The sequence below is a fragment of the Chiloscyllium plagiosum genome, unplaced genomic scaffold (assembly GCF_037043375.1).
Source record: "Chiloscyllium plagiosum isolate Xiang-an unplaced genomic scaffold, Cpla_swu_hap1 HiC_scaffold_44, whole genome shotgun sequence".
Taxonomy (NCBI): Eukaryota; Metazoa; Chordata; class Chondrichthyes; order Orectolobiformes; family Hemiscylliidae; genus Chiloscyllium; species Chiloscyllium plagiosum.
In genome coordinates, this window is record NW_028270182.1 from 17,541,253 (window position 1) to 17,562,891 (window position 21,639).

Genomic DNA, 21,639 nt, shown 5'->3' on the forward strand with positions numbered 1-21,639 from the left:
GAGTATTAAAGGATGGAGGCTGGGCTCTGACTGGACATGATAGAGAGGGCACAGAGAAGTAGAAGAAACCAGGACCCGAGGGCACAGCCTCAGAGCGAAGGGACGGCCCTTTAGCCGGAGGGTGGTGGATCTGTGGAACTCATTGGCTACAGAGGGTTGTGGAGGTCAAGTCATTGAGTGTCTTTAAGAGAGAGAAAGGTAGGTTCTTAACTGGTAAAGGGGTCAAGGGTTACGGGGAGAATGGGGTTGAGAAACCGATCAGCCACAATCGAATGGCACAGCAGACCTGATGGACTGAATGGCCTAATTCAGCTCCTATACTCATTGTCTTATGGATGCCAATATTTCACCTCGAGCCCGTGAGTATTTGATTTCGACATTAACTTTTGAGGTAGTATCTTACTTCGTGAGGGAGCTCCCAATCCCAACTTCAGGACAACTACCCTTTCACAAAATCATGTCAACTCTGCCTCAAAGTTTTTTTTTTCCCTTAGTGCCCTGTTGTGATGTTTTTAAGAAAAGCTTTGAACATTTCACTCTGACAAATGGCCTACAGTTTGTCTCTCTCCCTTTTTTTTTAAAAGCTAAGGTGATTGGCTAATTTTCCACCTCAGACAAGCTGCCAGGAGTGTTACCAAATTTCAAATCACCTCCAGCACCAGGTTCCCCTTTGAGGTTGGAAATCAATAGGATTCAGGGACGCGTCAGTCCACACCTCCAACACGTTCCTCAGTCCCCAATCTCCTAAAGATTGCCAATTTTGTGCGTTTCTCACTCCTTTCCATTTTCCGTTAGATAGATATTTCTTGGCTGTGACAAGGATCCTCTGCAGTGAAGGGAAACGTTTGTCCAATTCTTCAGCCACCCCCTTACTTCTTGTTACAAATTCTCAGTTATTAATTCCCGGACACATTGTCCCGAAGAGCAATGCTCAACCTTAATGTCTGAAAAAGAGTTGGAGGGTTGTATCTGAGGGGGAGGGGGATTTGGAAAATCGCGAATGCTAAATAGTGGGGGGGGGGTGGGGTGGTTAGGGCTGCATCCTATCCCAGATCCTACCCTCCGACTCGGCACCGCCCCCTTGACCTGTCCATCTTCCTTCCCACCTATCCACTCCACCCTCCCCTCCGACCTATCACCATCATCTCCAACCTACACCTACCTATCGCATCCCCAGCTACCTTCCGCCCAGCCCCCACCCCCACCCCGCTATTTATTTCTCATCCACCCCCTACATTCCTGACGAAGGGCTCATGCCCCGAAACTTTGATTCTCCTGCTCCTCGGATGCTGTCTGACCAGCTGTGCTTTTCCAGCACCACACATTCTCAACATTGACTTAGAGTCATAGAGATGTACAGCACGGAAACAGACCCTTCGGTCCAACCCATCCACACTGACCAGATATCCCAACCCAATCTAGTCCCACCTGCCAGCACCCGGCCCATATCCCACCAAACCCTTCCTATTCATATACCCATCCAAATGCCTCTTAAATGTTGCAATTGTACCAGCCTCCACCACTTCCTCTGGCAGCTCATTCCATGCACGCACCATCCTCTGTGTGAAAAAGTTGCCCCTTACACCCTTTTATATCTTTCCCCTCTCACCCTAAACCTATACCCTCTAGTTCTGAACTCCCCCACCCCAGGGAAAAGACTTTGTCTATTTATCCTATCCATGCCCTTCACGATTTTATAAACCTCTAGAAGGTCACCCCTCAGCCTCCGACGCTCCAGGGAAAACAGCCCCAGCTTGTTCAGCCTCTCCCTGTAGCTCAAACCCTCCAACCCTGGCAACATCTTTGTGAACCTTCTCTGAACCCTTTCAAGTTTCACAACATCCTTCTGACAGGAAGGAGACCAGAATTGCACGCAATATTCCAACAGTGGCCTAACCAATGTCCTGTACAGCCGCAACATGACCTCCCAACTCCTGTACTCAATACTCTGACTGATAAAGGAAAGTGTACCAAACGCCTTCTTCACTATCCTGTCTACCTGCAACCCTATTTACTTCTCCAGCATCTTCAGTCCTCATTTTCTCCTGATTAGTATCTATTGACGTGATGAGGGAAGTGAGTAAACCGATGTCAAGTCTATGGATGTCACAACAATAAGTCAGAAGGCATGTGACACCGCAATCCAGCTGACAAGGGACCATCGCTCCGAAAACCTGTCCGAGTCCACCCCAGTGTCATGTGACTTCTGCCTTTGTCCACCCCAGTCCAACACCCGGCACCTCCACATCACGGCTAAAATAAGGGGGAAGGAAGAGAGATATCGCCAGGTGGGCAAACACCAGGCAGATGGGGAAGTGTGAGGCTGTGCGCTTTGCCAGGAAGGATAGAGGAGCTGAGTGTTCCTTAACTGGAGAGAGAAATTCCGGAAAGCCGCAGAACAAGCGAATTCGGGGATCTTTGTGCATGAATCACACATAACGACCATAGGGAAGGCAAATGTTGGCCTTAATTTCAAAAGGAATGGAATATTAAAATAGGGAGGTTTTGCTGAAACGATAAACGGTAGAAGTTTAACACAACAAGAATACTGTGAACAGGCTTCGGCCTGCTATCATCGGAGATATATTGGAGGCAATACAGCGAAGGTTCATCAGGCCAGGCCCACGCAACCCTCCCTCTGGTTTTATTTTTTTTCAGTACATACACCGTGGAACATTCCGGCACAGTACAGGCCCTTCGGCCCTCGATGTTGCGCCGACCTGTGGAACCAACCTGAGGCCCATCTCACCTACACTCTTCCATTCCCATCCATATGTCTATCCATTGACAGTTTAAATACCCTAAATGACCTCGAATAAACCTCGGAAAGGCTGTCGGGCTAAGTCGGTAGGTTCGAGGGAATGTTGCTTTTGGTTATGGATGGATGAGGAAAGGTTGAGTCGACTGAGCCTGCACTCATGGGGTTTGAGGAGAATAAGGGGTGAACTTAAACACGATGGCTCAGTGGTTAGCACAGAGTCATAGAGCTGTACGGTATGGAAACAGACCCTTCGGTCCAACTAGCCCATGCTGACCAGATATCCGAAATTCATCTAGTTCCCATTTGTCAGCACCTTCCTCCTCTAAACCCTTCCTAATCATATACCCACCCAGATGCATTTTCGATGCTGTCATTGTACCAGCCTCCGCCACTTCCTCTGGCAGCTCATTCCACACGCGCACCACCCTCTGAGTGAAAACGTTACTCCTTAGGGTGCTCTCAGGTTTTGGACTCACCCACCCTCCCCCCAGGGAAAAGGACTTTGGCTATTTACCCTGTCCACAACCCTCACGATTTTATAAAACTCTCCTCGCCCTCTGACAGTCTAAAGATGTGCAGGTTAGGGGAGATTGGGCATGTTAAATCGCCCCCGGTGTCCAGGGATGTGCAGGCTAGGTGGATGATGTAGGGTGGCCACGGGAAAGGCAGGGTAGGGGAAATGGGGATGCTCTTTGGATGGTGGGTGTAGACCGATGGGCCTGCTTCCACACTGTGGGGATTCGACAAGATCCTTAGAGGCCCAGACGGGGGAGAATTGGAAAGGCTGTTTCTCCATGGGGGAAGAGTCCAGCATCAGATGGAATAAGGGGTCACGCATTTAGGACAGAGGTGAGGAACAATTTCTTCTCTCAGAGGGGAACGAGTCTGTGGAATTCTTCACCACAGAGGGCTCTCGAGGCTGGATCAATAGGTGCGTTCAAGGCTGAGATAGATCCTTAATCAGAAAGGAGAATCAAGCGTCATGGGGAAAAGGCAGGAAAGCAGAATTGAGGGTTATCAGACCGACCATTGACTGGCACAGCAGACTTGATGGGCTGAATGGCCTACTTCACTCCTCCCTGGTGGAGTTAAAAACAGGATCACGAGGCAGGGGAACACCAATCTGGGATGGTTGGTGAAAGATGCAATGATGGGCAATCGGGCCTTTCAAAAAGCAATGCTGTGGGGGTTGGCGGGGGAAGACCCTGATGGCTCAGTGGTTAGCACGGCTGCCTCCCAGCGCCAGGGAGCCAGGTTCGATCCCAGCCTTGGGCGACTCTCTGAGCGGAGTTTGCGCGCTCCCCCCTGCCGCCTCTGCGTGGGTTTCCTCCGGGTGCTCCGGTTTCCTCCTGCCGTCCAAACGATGTGCAGGTCCAAGGGTGGGATTGGCCGTGCTAAACTGCCCAGGGGTGTGCGGGCTAGGTGGGTGAGCCGTGGGAAATGCAGGGATAGGGGTAGGGGGCGCTCTTCGGAGAGCTGGTATTGGGCCTGTTCCCGCACTGTCGGGACTCTATGCCCTTCTGGAGGGGTCAGCACAGACATTATGGGTCAAATGGCCTCCGCTTGGATTGTACAGGAGGGGGTTCCTCACCGACTGGAGTGGGGAGGATGGGAACAATTGCTAAGAGGACAAGCGGTTCCTGAAATGTGTGCAAGATCTGTCTGTGTTTGCAGCACATTGAGGAAGGAAATAGCGCTGTGCCTGGTTCTGAAGATGAGATTGGACGCACAGGGTAGACATCAAGTGGGAGGGGAGTGGGAGGAGATCATTTCTCGGTGCACAATCTCCCCTGCAGCACTTCGGTCAGTAGGACAGTGATCGAGCAGGACATGGCAAAATCAAGTGTGAATCTACTCGAACGGAGGAGTGCCTATTTGTGTGAGGTCCCGATCAAGATCTGAAAGACAAATTGCCGGGTAAAAGAACGAGTGAGCTACTGGTGGCCGGCAAAGGGGGAACTGGCCGTGCCCAGGCAGTTTTCTACAAAGCAGAGAGCTGTGTTTCTTAAGTTAGAAATCTCTGGGAGGTGAAAGGTTGGGAGATTCAATTGTTAAGTCATGGGGAAGAAATCAGAGAGTCAGGAGGGTTTTCTTAACAGCAAGGAATGAGGGCCTTCAGCCCATTACCCGATCATGGCCGGGTTGTTGGGGAGGGGGGGTGGATAGGGGGTTGCTCAGTCTGATTGGCCAGTTTGCGTTGGGTTCGATTCCCGCGGAGGGAAGGATTCCCTTCCTCAACCTTTCCCTTCCCCTCAGGCGAGAGCATCAGCTTAAAGCACCGCCAGTCAAAAAGGGGACACAGAACGTCACAACGCAGCAACAGGCCCTTCAGCCCGTCCAAGCCTGCGCTGACACAGTTTGCCCTTCCATATGAAAATCATCTTCATGTCCAGTCATCGAGTCATAGAGATGTATAATATCCACAATCCATATTATTTCCCCTCCGGCAGTTTCGCAAACTTAAACTTTAAACTGGTCCACAGGTTCAAGAGGGAAACTGGGGGAAAGGTGAAGTCTGATGGAATTAGACAGGAACTGACACGGGTTGACTGGAGCAGTTTGTTTGCAGGTTCAGGGAACTCCGGCAAGTGGGAGGCCTTTAAAAGGGAGATTGCTGGAGTACAAGGTGTGTATGTTCCTGTGAGGGTGAAAGGATTGGGTGGCAGGAATAGGGAATCCTGGATGACAAGAGATATTGAGGCTTTCACCTGGAAAGATGTCGGAGTGGCTCAGGTAGAGGCAGCTGGGATCAAGGGACCCCTGGAGGTACAAACGGGATACGGGAGATTACTGGAGAAGGAAATCAGGAGGGCCGAGAAAGAGCATGAGATAGCCTGGGCTGAGATGATCAGGATGAATTGAAAGAGGTACTTTAAGTGTATTAAATGGGAAAGACTAACTCGAGAGAGAATAGGGCCCCTCAAGTACCAAAGTGGTCATGTCTGTGTAGAACTGCAGGAGATGGGTGAGGTCCTCAATGTGTTGACCATGGAGAAAGACATGAAGACTTGGGAATTTGAAGAAGTTAGTGGTGACACCTTGGGGACAGTCCATATCTCAGTAGAGGAGGAGTTGGATGTATTAGAATGTATGAAGGTGGATAAATCTCCTGGTCCTGACAAATATATCTATAAACACTGCGAGAGGCGAGAGAAGAAATTGCAGGGGCCCTGGCTGATATTTTAGCATCATCGTTAACCACGGGTGAGGGCCTTGAAAACTGGAGGGGAGCGAATATTGTGCCATTATTCAAGAAGGGCTACAGAAATAAACGTGTAAACTATCGACCAGTAAATCTAACATCTGGGGAGGGGAAGTTACTTGAGAAGACTCTGAGGGATAAGAAATACATGCGTTTGGAAAATCAGGGTTTGATTTGGATTAGTGAGCACGTCGTTGTGAATGGGAGACCGTGCCTCACAGATTTGTTGGTGTTCTTTGATGAAGTGACCAGGAAAGTTGACAAGGGCAGGGCAGAAGACGTGGTCCATATGGAATTCAGGAAGGCCTTTCATAAGGTTCCACAAGGGAGGGTGCTCTGGAAGATTAGATCGTATGGAATCCGGGGGGAGCTGGATACACAATTGGCTTGGTGGCAGGAAGCAGAGGGTAATAGTGGAAGGATGCTTGTCAGACTGGAATGCCTCAGGGGTCAGAGCTGGGCCCATTGCTGTTTGTTATCGATATCAATGTTTTGGATGAGAACGTACAAGGGCCTGATTAGCAAGTTTACTGATGACACTAAAATAGGCAGATTCATGGACAGTGAGGAAGGGTATCAGAAATTGCAGCAGGACCTTGATCAGCTGGGAAGGTGGGCTGAGAAATGGCAAATGGAGTTTTATATTGATAACGATGAGATCTTGCCTTTTGGAAAGTCAAATCATGGGAGGAGTTTCATAGTGGATGGTAGGGCCTTAAGGAGTGTAGTGGGAGAGAGGGACCTTGGAGTTGATGTGCACAGTTCTCCCTCAGTGGAGTCCTAGTTAGACAGGGCAGTGAAGAAGGCTTTTGGCACACTGGCCTTCATCAGTCAGGGCACTGAGTATAGAGTTTCGGAAGTTATGCTGCAGTTATACAGGACGTTGGTGAGGCCACACTTGGAGTATTGTGTTCAGTTTTGCTCACCTTGCTATAGGAAGGATGTTATTAAACTCGATAGAGTGCAGAAGAAATTTACAAGGATGTTACCTGGACTCAACAGTCTGAGTTTTCAGGAGAGGTTGGACAAGCTAAAGCTTTTATCTTTAGAGCATAGGAGACTGAGGGGTGACCTTATAGAGGTGTATAAGATCATGATCAGCATGGATAGGCTGAATGCACTCAGTCTTTTCCCCAGGGTTGGGGAATCGAGGACTAGAGAGCATCAGGTTAAGGTGAGAGGGGAAAGAATAAAAGGGAGCCTGAGGGGGCAAAGTTTTTACCAAGAGGGTGGTACGCAGATGGAATGAGCTGCCAGCGGAAGTGGTTGAGGCGGGTACATTAACAACATTTAAAAGGCAGTTGGACAAATACATGGAGAGGGAAGGATTAGAAGGATATGGACCAAGTGCAGGGAAGTCAAGTTCTCAATCTCGCAAGGAATTCGGGGACACGGGGAGAGTGCGGGTAAGTGGCATTGAAAAGCCCATCATTGAGTGGTGGAGTGGACCCAATGGGCTGAAAGGCCTTCCTTCCACTCCTATGTCTTAATGGGGTTAGCATGGACAGACGTTTTACTCAGCATGGACCAGTTTGAGTCAGAGGGCCTGTCTCTGTGTGGTCTGACTCCATGCCTGTACCCTTTCCCTCCCCTGCAGGTGCTTCCCAAGCCTGAAGACGAGCAGCGGTGATGGGGGAAGTGAACGGGAGCTGCCTGAATCCCAAGCAGTGGACGGACCATCTCTACGTGACCATGTTCAGCTTCATCTTCCTGCTGGGCCTGCTGTTCAACACCCTGGCTCTGGTCTTTTTCTTCCGTTTCACGAAGATCCGCTCGCAGACCACCGTCTACATGAAGAACTTGGCGTGCGCTGACCTGCTGCTGGTGGCGTCGCTGCCCGTGCGCATCCTGTACTACGTGGACCGGAGGACCCTGCCCCCGCTCCTCTGTGAGCTGACTGGGCTGGTCTTCCTGGTGAACATGTACGGCAGCATCTTCTTCCTCACCTGCATCAGCCTGGACCGCTGCGTCGCGATCTGCTTCCCCATGAAGTCGCGGGTGAACTCGCTGCGCGGCCAGGCCAAGTGGATCAGCGCCGGGGTCTGGCTGTTGGTGGTGGGCGCCAGCATCCCGCCCTACCTGCTGATCCGAAAGCCCGGCAACGCCACCGACGAGTGCCAGCTCTGCTTCCACCAGAGGCCCAGCTACGTCACCAACCCGGCCACAGTGGTGCCCACCCTCCTGGTCGGCTACGGTTTCCCGCTGTCCACCATCTTGGTCTGCTCTCTGGCCCTCCTGAGAGGGGTCCGCCGTAGCTCTGCCGCCCGCATGGACTACGTGGACTGGCGCAAGATCCGCAACATGGTGGCGGCCAACGTTGTCATCTTCGTGATCTGCTTCCTGCCGTACCACACGGTGCTCCTGCTCTACGTGGCCGCGCCCGGCCAGGAGAGGGCACTGGGGGCCTCCTACCGCGTCACCATTTCCGTGGCCTGCCTCAACGCCATCTTCGACCCCCTGGCCTACTACTTCGCCACGGAAACCTTCCAGAAGAGCGTGGGCATGAAGGCCTTGAGGAACGCGCTGACGTCCAACACGGACAGCGTCGACTGCAACAACCGCTCGCTGTCGCCCCCGCGGGCAAAGCCAGATGCCGGCACCCGGAAAGGAAGGACTTGAGAGACAGGAGATACCTGGGAAAGGGCGGGGGATGGGGTGGGGGTGGGGGTCGGGTGGGGGAGGGGAATGGTTGGGGACCGAGTCTGGCTTGTCCCTCAAAGGGAAGGGGAGGGAGGGACGGCTTATGGTCACATCAGGACAAGGTAACTCTGGCGTCGATTAAGGAGGAGGTGCTGGTGAGGGACTCGGCATTGATTGCGAGGACGGAGGGGCCGGTGAACAACCCCCCCCCCGCCACCCCCGGCACGTTTTCAGCGCAGGGAAATGAGCGGCCTCATTGTCCCTGCTTGGTGTGTCATACTAACGGAGAAACCCCTTCCCTGAGATACATTTTTTTAATCCATTGTGGGCATCGCTGGCTGAGCCAGCGTTTACTGCCCATTCCAGAGGGCAGTTAAGAGTCAACCACATGGCTGTGGGTCTGGAGTCACCTGTAGGCCCAGACCAGGTATGGATGGCTGCTTCCTTCCCTTCGGACATGATGTGGCAGAGCCAATGTTGAACTGAGGTGAACCACGTTAAAAATCACCCAACTCCAGGTTATAAGGGTTTCTAATTAACCAGCATCTGCAGTCCTCACTTTCTCCTTCTTTCTAGTTAAACCTGTTGGACTATAACCTGGCGTTGTGTGATTTTTCACTAGTTCCTTACTAGTGCGCCACATAGGGGTTTCCCCCAACAGTTGGCAATGAATTTACGGTCCCTGGACTTTTAATTTGTAATACATTCAAATTCCACCACCTGCCGTGGTCCGATTTGAACCCCGGTCCCCCGGAACGCCTCTGCATTAACGGCCAGCTGTATCACCGCTCGGCCCTCATTCCTGATGTCGGGCTCATGCCCCAAAACGTCGATTCTCCTGCTCCTCGGATGCTGCCTGAGCCGCTGGGCTTTTCCAGCGCCACACTCCCGACTCTGATCTGCAGCCCTCACTTTCGCCGAGTTGATTTTAACCATCATGCTCCCCCCCACCTCACCCCGAACCCCAAACCCTACCCTGGATGAATTGAGAACACTTCCGAAGTAGCAGAGCATCCAGACATCTTAAGTCGAGCTGTTGGGAATATTCAAGCCCTTTATTTAACGTGGTAGTCACGGTCGCTCAACAAGTCCTGGAGGGCGTTTGTGTTTTTGACTGTGTTGCCGACATCGATGTCTCATGGACTGCCAGAAATGGGGTTTGGCAGGGAGCTGTGAAATCGCCTTGCTTCTGATACTCCTGAAGCACTTTCACTTCCAATGCTAAATCTGCCAAAAGGAAGGCAGTTGGGCGTGGTGGCCTAGGGTTCAGCAAAGGTCACTGCCAAGCGAAAGCAAGTCAGGCGTTGAGGTACCCAGATACTGGGGTGAAGGGCAGAGGAGGCACTTAGGGATGTGTGGCTGCCTCAACCCTGACCCGCGTGATTGTAAATAAACGTTTCCCACTATGACGTGGTGTCACGTGACTTCTGACCTTGCCCAACACCAGCGTCCCAAATGAAATACAAACTAGGCCTGAGGAGTGGCAGTTGGAGTTTGAGTTAGATAAACGCGAGGTGCTGCATTTTGGAACGGCAAATCACAGCAGGACTGATACATTTCATCGAGATGTACACCACGGAAACAGACCCTTCGGCCCAACCCGTCCATGCCGACAAGATATACCAACCCAATCCAGTCCCACCTGCCAGCACCCGGCCCATATCCCTCCAAACCCTTCCTATTCATATACCCATCCAAATGCCTCTTAAATGTTGCAATTGTACCAGCCTCCACCACATCTCATTCCATACCCGTACCACCCTCTGAGTGAAAAAGTTGCCCCTTACACCCTTTTATATCTTTCCCCTCTCACCCTAAACCTATATCCTCTAGTTCTGAACTCCCCCACACCAGGGAAGAGATTTTGTCTATTTATCCTATCCACACCCCTCATGATTTTATAAACCTCTATAAGGTCACCCCTCAGCCTCCGATGCTCCAGGGAAAACAGCCCTGTGCCTGTTCAGCCTCTCCCTGTAGCTCAAATCCTCCAACCCTGGCAACATCCTTGTAAATCTTTTCTGTTTCACAACATCCTTCCTATCAGAAGGAGTCCAGAATTGAACACAATATTCCAACAGTGGCCTAACCAATGTCCTGTACAGCCGCAACATGACCTCCCAACTCCTGTACTCAATACCCTGACCAATAAAGGAAAGCATACCAAACACCTTCTTCACTATCCTATCTACCTGCGACTCCACTTTCAAGGAGCTAGGAATCTGCACTCCAAGGTCTCTTTGTTCAGCAACACCTTATCATTATACCCAGGACTTATACATTTAATGTAGGGTATACTTATGCACTTAATGTAAACAGGATAGAAAAGAAGGCATTTGGTATGCTTTCCTTTGGTCAGAGTATTGAGTACAGGAGTTGGGAGGTCATGTTGCGGCTGTACAGGACATTGGTTAGGCCACTTATGGAATATTGCGTGCAATTCTGGTCTCCTTCCTATCGGAAAGATGTTGTGAGCTTCGGAGGTTGAGGGGTGACCTTATAGAGGTTTATATAATTATGAGGGGCATGGATAGGGTACTAGGCAAAGTCTTTTCCCTGGGGTGGGGGAATCCAGAACTATAGGGCATAGGTTTAGGGTGAGAGGGGAAAGATATAAAAGAGACCTAAGGGGCAACGTTTTCACACAGAGGGTGGTACGGGTATGGAATGAGATGTGGTGGAGGCTGGTACAATTGCAACATTTAAAAGGCATTTGGATGGGTATATGAATAGGAAGGGTTTGGAGGGATATGGGTCGGGTGCTGGCAGGTGGGACTAGATTGAGTTGGGATATCTGGTCGGCATGGACGGGTTGGACCGAAGGGTCTGTTTCCGTGGTGTACAGCTCTATGACTGCTGGAAAAATTCAACAAGTCCAGTGACAGCTGTCGAGAGAGAAAGACTTGAGTCCGGTGTAGATCGTCTTTGAGAATCTCGGAAATAATACTCAGGATAAGCTAACAATCCACTCTGCAAAAATGTGGGAAAAGTAACCTGGTTTGTGGTGGGGAGCAGGGGGATGACAAATTGGGGAAATCTGTCAAGGATTTGTCGAGGAAAATTCACCCGGCAGTTAACTTCTCAGTTTATCGATCCGTCTTCGGAAAGGATCGATGAAGGCGACAAGGTGACTGACTTTCTCAAGGGGCTTCGACAGCATGGGGCATCGGAAATATGGAGGTTCATGGATCAAAAATGATGGTAGAATCACAGATACGGAAGGGGGTCTGACTGGCCACCTCGAGTGCTGGGCGAGAAAGTCCAGGCTGACCACATCAACCCCACATCAATTAACACCCGTCAAGGGGTCAAGCCAAGTCCCCCTTTGACGGGCCTAGAATTAACCACCAACCGAATTACCTGAGGCTCTGCTGGCCTCAGTCCACAGGCGAAAGGGCCATTGGCGCCCATCTCCCACCTCACCGGGACTTTAATAAAACCGTTTACCCCCTTGCGTCTGAAACCTGGGCCTCCAGCACCTAGCGGCTTCTGGGCCTCTGATTGGCTGGCAGCACTGGATGATGCCTGGCCTCAGTACCGAGGCTCCTGATTCGCTGAGAAGGTAGTCCATTGGCCCACAAGCGGCCAGTTGGACATCAATCCCAGGAGCTGTCTCTTTGGTTTCCCGGGTGGGAGGTTGGCCTCCCCTAGCGACAAGGTGCACATGCCCAGCTCTCGGATAGATTGGGAGACGCTGACGCGGAGAGTGCTGGAGAAACTCCGCGTGTGCGGAAAGAGAGAAACAGCGCCAACATTGCGCCGAACTCTTCCTCACAGCGTTTCAGTCCAGCCGCTGTTGGGACGCTGACTCTGTCTCCCCACCAATCCCACACCCTCCCACCACAGACCTGCTGCGCTTTTCCAGCGATCTCCATGTTTGCCTCGGGTTTCCAGCCTCCGCAGGCGTTTTGCAAAAAGCTGAGGGCGGGTTTCTTGGGAGGAGAGAGTTGAGGCTGGGAGGCGAGTTCCTAATCCTGAGGGCATCCGGCCAGAGAGAAACCATTCCCAGTTGTGGCATGGATTTTGAACGACCGGGCACAGGTCTAAGGTTGGCTGGAATCACTGCTGCTGCCTGATTGGCTAAGGAACCAAAGTCAATAGAGGGTCTCCTGTTTACTCAGAGCGTGGTTAGCATTGGAAAAGTCCGTCCTGGTGAGAGTTTGAGGTGAGGGGTGGATTTGATCATGGTTTCTGAAAGGAAATGCAAGGATTAGAAAGGGTGGACGCTGGGAAATTGTTTCCGTCAGGCGGGGAGACTAGGACCCGTGGGCACGGCCTTGGAATTAGAGGGGGTCAATTTAGAACGGAAATGAGGAGCCGTTTCTTCAGCCAGAGAGTGGTGGGCCTGTGGAATTCATTGCCGCGGAGGGCAGTGGAGGCCGGGATGTTAAATGTCTTCAGGGCAGAGATTGATGAATTCTTGACCTCAAAAGGAATTAAGAGCCAAGGGGAGAGTGCGGATAAGTGGCGTTGAAATGTCCATCAGCCATGATTATACAGTGGAGTGGACTTGATGGGCCGAATGGCCTTGCTTCCACTCCTATGTCTTATGGTCATTATTGAATGAGAAACGAAAAATGTGTAGGAGAGGATAAAGTAGGGTATCTACAGCTGAGTTGATCTTATTGGGAGCCAGCATTGACATGAAGGGTTGAGTGGCCTGTTCCTCATTGAGTCATAGAGGCCTACAGCACAGAGACAGGCCCTCCGGCCCAATTTGGTCCATGCTGACCAAAATGTCCGTCCACACTAACCCCATTTTCCTGCACTTGGCCCATACCCTTCTAATCCTTCCCTCTCCATGTATTTGTCCAACTGCCTTTTAAATGTTGTTGATGTACCCGCCCCAACCACTTCCGCTGGCAGCTCATTCCATCTGCGTACCACCCTCTGGGTAAAAATGTTGCCCCCCCCCTCAGGTTCCCTTTTATTCGTTCCCCTCTCACCTTAACCTGATGCCCTCTAGTCCTCGATTCCCCAACCCTGGGGAAAAGACTGAGTGCGTTCACCCTATCCGTGCCTCTCATGATCTTATACACCTCTATAAGGTCACCCCTCAGTCTCCCACGCTCTAAAGATAAAAGCCCTAGCTTGACTTTAACTCAGACCACCAAGTCCAGGCAAAATCTTTGTAAATTTCTTCTGCACACTTTCCAGTTTAACAACACGCTCCCGACAGCAAGGTGACCAAAACTGAACACAATATTCCCAGTGCGGTCTCACCAACTGCAACATGACGTTCCAATCAAGCTGTAGTAAAGTTGCCTTAGTCCCAGAGGGAAAAGTCCGAGCAAGTTTCTCCTGAGGGTCTGAGGTGGTGGGAGACGTTGAGACGGTGAAGCCCGAATGGCAACTTTGGCTGGTGTAGGAATTGAACCTGTGTGGTTGGCCCTGACTGAGCCTCGTAAGCAAACCATCTGCACTAACCGAGTCCCTGTCCCCGGAGTACCTGTCTGCGACTCCATAATTCTTCAAGTTATGGCAATCCAGTCGTGGCTGAAGAATTTGGCTGTTTGGAGTTTACAATCCAAAATCATTATATGCAGGATTGTCACAACAAGAGTAAAATTCATCTCCCCAAATCCTCCCTAAACTATCCAGTCCCCTGAAAGCTGAGACCCACTCTTGGGTTTGCAGAGCCAGTCCGGAATACTTACTGGAGAGGGCGTGTAAACGTGGCTGGAACTTCTCTGCAAAGATCCCAATCAAAACAACTCCGACAGGATTGAGCGTGTGCGACGAGAGGCGGGAAAAAGCTGACGGAAAACGCTTAAAATTCCAACCTCCCTTTTCCGCTCGTCATCGCTTGGCAATCACTCAGCGAGTACGATTGAACACCCGCCCACCCACCCCTCCTTAAACTCCACATCACTGGGTTCTGTGGGTCTTTGTGCAACTGATGAGATCGATCCCACAGCCACATCTCTGACCAACAACTGATTCCAGGCGGTGGGGTCGGTCCTTGAGACCGCTAGCATCTGCTTCGTCAGACCTTCCTCTTAGCAACGGGGTGTTCATAAAGAATTGTGTCCCTCTGTAACAGGAGGTTCCTCCAAAGCTGAACGCACACTTGGACACCCACGGTGCATTCCTTGAGCCGAGAGAAGATGACTTCCTTTGGCTGTTGGAACTCAGTCATCCGAACAATGTGGCTTGCCCGACGCTATTGGTGTTCGATAATCAAGGTCTCAGTGTTGGTGGTATTGGCTGCTTTAAGAACACTGACATTCACATGCCTCTCCTCCCAGCTGATGGGGAGGATCCATCTCAAGCAGCAATGATGGGCTTTGTGGTGGCATTTATGTGTAGTCCCAGTTTTGAGCCATATTCCCAGGCCTTATACCCAAGCATCTTGGTGTCAGCACGGAGGACTTCAAAGAGATGCAGCTTGCTCCAAAACATTTAAGTTCCCACCTCCAATTGCCACCATTCGTTGCAACATCCCCACAAAAAAAAATTGAATTCAGAAGCAGATAAGATCTCCACCTTCCAACACAAAGCCCCATAAATCGGATGTAAAAGGCTTCTATTTTTATTCTTTGAATTCAACGGACTTGAGTTTTGCAAGGCATGAAATGATTGCACTATACGTAAAACTGCAACTGCAATCATTTTGATGAGCTTTAATTCCCAACAGTGTGGAAACAGGCCCTTCAGCGACCCTCTGAAGAATAACCCACCCAGATCCATTTCCCTCTGACTAATGCATCTAGCACTCTGGGCAATTTAGCACGGCCAATTCACCCTGACCCGCACATCTTTGGACTGTGGGAGGAAACCCACGCAGACATGGGGAGAATGTGCAAACTCCACACACTCAGTTGCCCGAGGCTGGAATCGAACCTGGGACGCTGGCACTGTGAAGCATCAGTGCCAACCACTGAGCCACCGTGCCACCCCAAATGTTGACCATTTCTGCATGATAAGTGCGGCAAACTAACTCTCATTGATGGGACCAGAAATGTGCTGGCTGGTCAGGGTATTCCAGTTATGCAGGAGGTTCACATAACCACTGGTTCACATAACCAGTGGTCAGCACTGCTGCCTCACAGCGCCAGGGACCCGGGTTCAATTCCCGCCTCAGGCGACTGACTGTGTGGAGTTTGCACGTTTTCCCCGTGTCTGCGTGGGTTTCCTCCGGGTGCTCCGGTTTCTTCCCACAGTCCAAAGATGTGCAGGTCAGGTGAATTGGCCGTGCTAAATTGCCCGTAGTGTTAGGTTAAAAGGGGTAGGGGTATGGGTGGGTTGCGCTTCGGCGGGGTGGTGTGGACTTGTTGGGCCGAAGGGCCTGTTTCCACACTGGAATGTAATCTAAAATAACCAACGCCAAAACACATACTGAGTGATAAGAAGCGCAATGCAAGGAAGCTTAACACAACATAAACCACTTCAATCACATTACAACTTTGCCTTGAATTGACCTTAACAGCACAGAACCTTCTCAGTCACACCCTCAGCTGACTACTCGGGATAACCAACCGTACCTCAGGAGAAACCGGCTGGAAATCTTTGATATTTTGTGTGGCCGTTCAATTGACTAACCAGTACGTTGAGATTGATTTACAAATAAATGATAACTGGGACATAACAATGCGGTACATGTTGCGATATTGGTTTATCGGGTTCACAACGCTTGCTGTACTTATCACTGAAAGCACTGTGATGTCACTGTTAGTTCTTTCTCATTCCACACCCTTCAAGGTGAATAACATAACCGATCTGAAAGCCCAACCAACTCTATCGCAAGTTAATGATGTTGTTCTGACTTCCAGCAACATCCCCATAAACACACCCCTCGGTAGAAAGGTAACTTCAAATCCGGGGTCTCACAGGAGAGATGTTAGAGAGAGAGAGGGCCTTCTTTTCGCTGTAGCTGCGTCTCTGTCCCCAGCAGTTTCTAACCAAAACATCCCTGAACTGGCCGTTCCCCTTTCATTGTCTTCGAAAACCCTAAAAGCCCTTTCCCCTGATTGTTGCTTTAGGCAGTAGCTGTAAACAAAGAGGCCTAACCCCAGACAAATCGCAGCCTCTGCCTTTTACAACCCCTTTTGAAAAGACAAAGCCAAGGACAACACAAAGGAACAGTGTTGTCACTATGTGAAGAGGGGCACAGAGATGCTTCAGATTGATTTGGACAGAATGAGTAGGTGGGCAAATGCATGGCAGGTGAAGTATAACGTAGACAGATACGTGGTTATCCACTTTGGTTACCAAATGGGGAAGGCCGATCTGAATGGCGATAGATTGGGAAAGGGGGAGGTGTAATGAGGTCACTGAAGGTCAGCATGCAGGTGCAGTAGGCCTTGAAGTAGGCCTTGTCTTCATAGTGACAAGATTAGAGTGGTGCTGGAAAAGCACAGCAGAGTATGGCCTGAACTGATTCAATTGCTCTTCATATGCCCGTCCTGCCATCCCACAGAGGGGTCTGACAAACCATTGCACTCTCTCCATCACCAGAACATCCTCCCTCTCAAGAAGGAGACCAAACCTGCCCACAGGTATGGTCTCACCAAGGCCCTGTAAAATTACAGCAGGACGGCCCAGCTCCTGTACTTGGATCTGCTCACTGGGAGGACCCAGACAAAAGTGAGGACTGCAGATGCTGGAGATTAGAGTCAAGATTAGAGTGGCGCTGGAAAAGCGCAGCATCCGAGGAGCAGGAAAATCGACATTTCGGACAAAAGCCCTTCATCGGGAATGAGGCTGGGAGCCTCAGGGGTGGAAAGGTAAATGGGAGAGGGGGTGGGGCTGGGGAGAAAGTAGCTGAGAGTGCAATTGGCGGATAGAGGTGGGGGTAAAGGTGATAGGTCAGAGGGAAACAGATCTCATGGGGTGAAAGCAGGAACAAAGTTCCGAGCTGGATGATCAGTCATGGTCATATGAAATGGTGGGGCGGCATCGAAGGGCTGAATGGCCTCCTCCTGATTTCTATGTTTCCCCGAAGCGTGTTGAATACTTCAGTAATATTGCTGCCATGGTAACGCATGTTTGATTTGGAGATTCCATTGCCAGGAAAGGGAGTAGTGATGGGACATGAGGGGGAGCAGAGCAGGGAGCTTGAACATTGAAAATCAGGATCCCTGGCTCGTTCCCTGGCCTTGGGCCTAATAAAATCCCTCAGTCCTTCACCTACTTCGGTTAAGAATTCCCAACCGCTCACCAACCCCACGCCTCCCCCGCCAAACCTCTCATCATCCAGCCTGTTAAATTCCACTGAACCGTTCACCAAAATAGAGTTATACAGTACAGAAACAGACCCTTCGGTCCAACTCACTCACTCCGACCAGATATCCACCTCAATCTAGTCCCACCTGCCAGCACCCGGCCCATATCCCTCTAATCTCTTCCTATTCATATACCCATCCAAATGCCTCTTAAATGTTGCAATTGTACCAGCCTCCACCACATCCTCCGGCAGCTTATCCCACACACGTACCACCCTCTGCGTGAAAACGTTGCCCCTTAGGTCTCTTTTATATCTTTCCCCTCTCACCTTAAACCCATGCCCTCTAGTTTTGGAGTCCCCCCTACTCTGTGGAAAAGACCTTGACTATTTACCCTATCCATGCCCCTCATAATTTTGTAAACCTCTCTAAGGTCACCCCTCAGCTCCAGAAAAAAAACAGCCCCAGCCTATTCAGCCCCTCGCCATAGCTGAAAACCTCTAACTCTGGCCACAACACTGGAAACTTTTTCAAGTTTCGAAACACCCTTCCTATAGCAGAGAGACCAGAACTGAATGTTGCATTCTAAAAGTTGCCTATCCAATGTCCTGTACAGCTGCAACATGACCCCCCAACTCCTGTACTCAATGCACCGATCAAAAAAGGCAAACACATCAAATGCCTTCTACACCACCCTGTCCACCTGCGACTCCACTTTCAAGAAAGTCTGAACCCAAAGTCTCTTTGTTAGCCAACACTCCCCAGGATCTTCCCATTATGTGGAGAAATCCTGCCCCAATTTGTCTTTCCAAAATGCAGCGCCTCACATTTATCTAAATTAAAATTAAACTCCATCTGTCACTCCTCAGCCCATTGGCCCATCTGATCAAGGTCCTGTTATACTCTGAGAAAACCTTCCTCATTGGCCACTGCACCTCCGATTTTGGCGTTGCCTGCAAACATACCTGCTAGGTTCACATCCAAACCATTTATATAACTGATGAAAAGCAGTGGGCCCAGCACCGATCCTTGTGGCACTCCACCAGTCACGGGCCTCCAGTCTGAAAAGCAACCCTCCACCACCATTCTCTGTCTCATAGCTTCGAGTCAATTTTGAATCCAATTGGCTCGCTCTGCCTGGATTCTGTGTGAGCTAACCTTGCTAACCAGGCTACCAATGTAGACCCTTGTTGTACCCCTTATTGGGTGGATCACCTCTACTGCTCTGACTTCATCAATCCCGTTGGTCACTCTTTCAAAAAACTCAATCAAGTTTGTGAGACATAATCTCCCAGCCATGTTGACTATCTCTCATCAGTCCTTGCCTTTCCAAATACATGTAAACCCTGTCCCTCAGAATCCCCTCTAACAACTTGCTCACCACCGATGTCAGGCTCACCAGTCTATAGTTCCCTGGCTTTTCCTTTCCACCTTCCTTAAATAATGCCACCCTTCCAGTCCCTCAGTGATGGCTGTTGATGAGACAAATATCTCAGCAAGGGGCCCAGCACTGTCTTCCTTAGCTTCCCACAGAATTCTGGGATATACCTGACCAGGTCCCGCGGATTTATCCACCTTTATCCGTTTTGAGACACCCAGCACCCTCTGATCTGTAATACGGACACTTTTCAAGACATCCCTGCCTACTTCCCCATGTTCTCAAGCTGCTATGTCCTTTGCCACAGTCAGTACTGACGCCAAATACTCATTTAGTGTCTCACCCATTTCCTCTGGTTGCACACACATCGACTTTTACGGGGCCCTATTCTCTCCCTAGTTCCTCTTTTTGTCCTTGATGTCTTTGTAGAGTCGCAAGGGGTTCTCCTTAACCTGATTTGCCAAAGCATGTCCCCTCTTTGTCCTCTTGAGCATACTCCTACTGCCCATAGCTCCTCAGAACTGAAATCAGGCTGAGTGGCTTCAAGGCACGGAGATGTACAGCACACCAACAGACCCTTCGGTCCAACTCTGACCAGATTTGCGAAATTCATCTCGTCCCATTTGCTGGCTTCCTGGGATTTTTATGGTTATTCTTTCTGCAGGTCTCCCTTGACACGAGGTATGAAATCCTCCAAATCCCTCGGCTCCGTTAACCATTCTTAAAATATCTTAGCGACCTCCACATTGACTTCACCCAGTTTGCCCTCGGGTTTCCCGTTCGGCGAGAGCGTTTTAACGAACCCGCATTGCATCCCCTTCAGGAGCAACTAACCTTCCCTGTGGCGTGATTTCTAACATTAGAAACATAGACTATAGGAGGTAGAGTAGGCCACTCAGCCCTTTGCATCTTGTTCGGTCATTTATTAGATACATAGAAAATGAGAGCAAATGTAGGCCATTTGGCCCCAACTCAGCCATTCATGGAAATGTAGGTACATATAAAATAGGAACAGGTCAAAGCCGTCTGGGGCTTCAGGTCTCCTCCATCCGGGAGTATGCCATTCAGCCCTTTGAGCTCCGCTCCCCCATTCAGACAAATGGAGGGACATCCAAAATAGGAACAGAAATTGGCCGCTCAGCCCTTCCAGCCTGTTCCGCCACTCGCTACAACATGGCTGGCCATCCCCTCACAGTACCCTCCTGCCCCACACCCTTTAAGCCCGAGTCGGGTCATCGCCAGGGAGTGGCTTGGGATTGCTGGGCGATGGGAGGCCCAGAGGGAGGGAGGGAGGGTGGTAGGGAGCAGCGACTGCCCCCCCCCCCCGCCGGGTGGGGGATGGGCGAACAGCCCTGCGAGGAATGCCCATCGTCCCGTACGGTGGGTCACCTCTATGGCGACACGGGAAAGCGCCCGCTGATGGGAAGCGAAGGTCTGATCTGCATCAGCACCAAACCGTGGGCGTGGGCTGCAGTTTCTCGGCATCAATCTGCAGACTCAAAACCGAAGAACTGAAACCCCAAACGTGCTGCTTATTTGTCGCATCTCTCGCCGCTCGAAGCCGAGGTCAGAGAGAGAGAGAGAGAGAGAGAGAGAGACATGCGCTGATCATTTCGCACTTGTGATGTGCAAGCAGTTCTGCAGCCTTTGCTCAGAGTGGCAACGCAATCTGCACACAGGATAATCCCACAACCTGCATTCGCTTAGCGCGTTTCACAAGCACCACTAGACCGAAGAGGCAGCAGAGGCTTGATTTAGTTATCACAGGAAACAGCAAGGTCATACAAACAGCAGTGTGGTCGGAGACCCACGCCAAAACGTTCTCCTCCTGATTGATCGGGTTTTTTAAAAGATTTCCCGCCCATGCCGACCAGATATCCCAACCCAATCTAGTCCCATTTGCTAGCGCTTAGCCCAGAACCCTCTAAACCCTTCCTATTCATATACCCATCCAGATGCCTTTTAAATGCCATAATTGTACCAGCCTCCACCACATCCTCTGGCAGCTCATTCCATACACGTACCACCCTCTGTGTGAAAAAGTTGCCCCTTAGCTCCCTTTCAAATCTTTCCCCTCTCACCCTAAACCTATGCCCTCTAGTTCTGGACTCTCCAGGGAAAAGACCTTGTCTATTTATCCTATCCATGCCCCTCATAATTTTATAAACCTCTATAAGCTCACCCCTCAGCCTCCGACGCTCCAGGGAAAACAGCCCCAGCCTGTTCAGCCTCCCCCTATAACTCAAACCCTCCAACCCTGGCAACATCCTTGTAAATCTTTTCTGAACCCTTTCAAGTTTCACAACATCTTTCCGATAAGAGCAAGAGCAGGTTGGTCTGTTTGAAATCGCTCGGGGGCTGCTGAACGCAGAGATCGCTCGGTAAACTCAGCAGCATCCGTGGAGAGACGGACAGAACCAGGGGCACCGTTTTTGATTTGATCTTGTTCAGCTTTGAGTTTGACAGTGTTTGGGTCAGATGTCCAGCATTTGCG

The 21,639-nt window shown here is 50.6% G+C and overlaps 1 protein-coding gene across 3 annotated transcripts in view; it reads left to right on the top strand.

Annotated features, from left to right (window-relative positions):
- Nucleotides 1-10,012, top strand: part of si:dkey-3k24.8 (lysophosphatidic acid receptor 6) — an 86,417-nt gene extending 76,405 nt beyond the window's left edge. For 2 of the 3 annotated variants that reach the window (XM_087982823.1, XM_087982824.1), the window contains one exon: nt 7,561-10,012. In XM_087982823.1, coding sequence (XP_087838949.1) covers nt 7,593-8,582 — 990 coding nt within the window. In that variant the 5' untranslated portion in view covers nt 7,561-7,592 and the 3' untranslated portion in view covers nt 8,583-10,012. Of the gene's footprint in view, nt 1-4,554; nt 4,679-7,560 lie in introns of those variants that run through there. The other variant, XM_043683609.2, reaches the window with a different exon arrangement.
- Nucleotides 10,013-21,639: the final 11,627 nt, after the last annotated feature.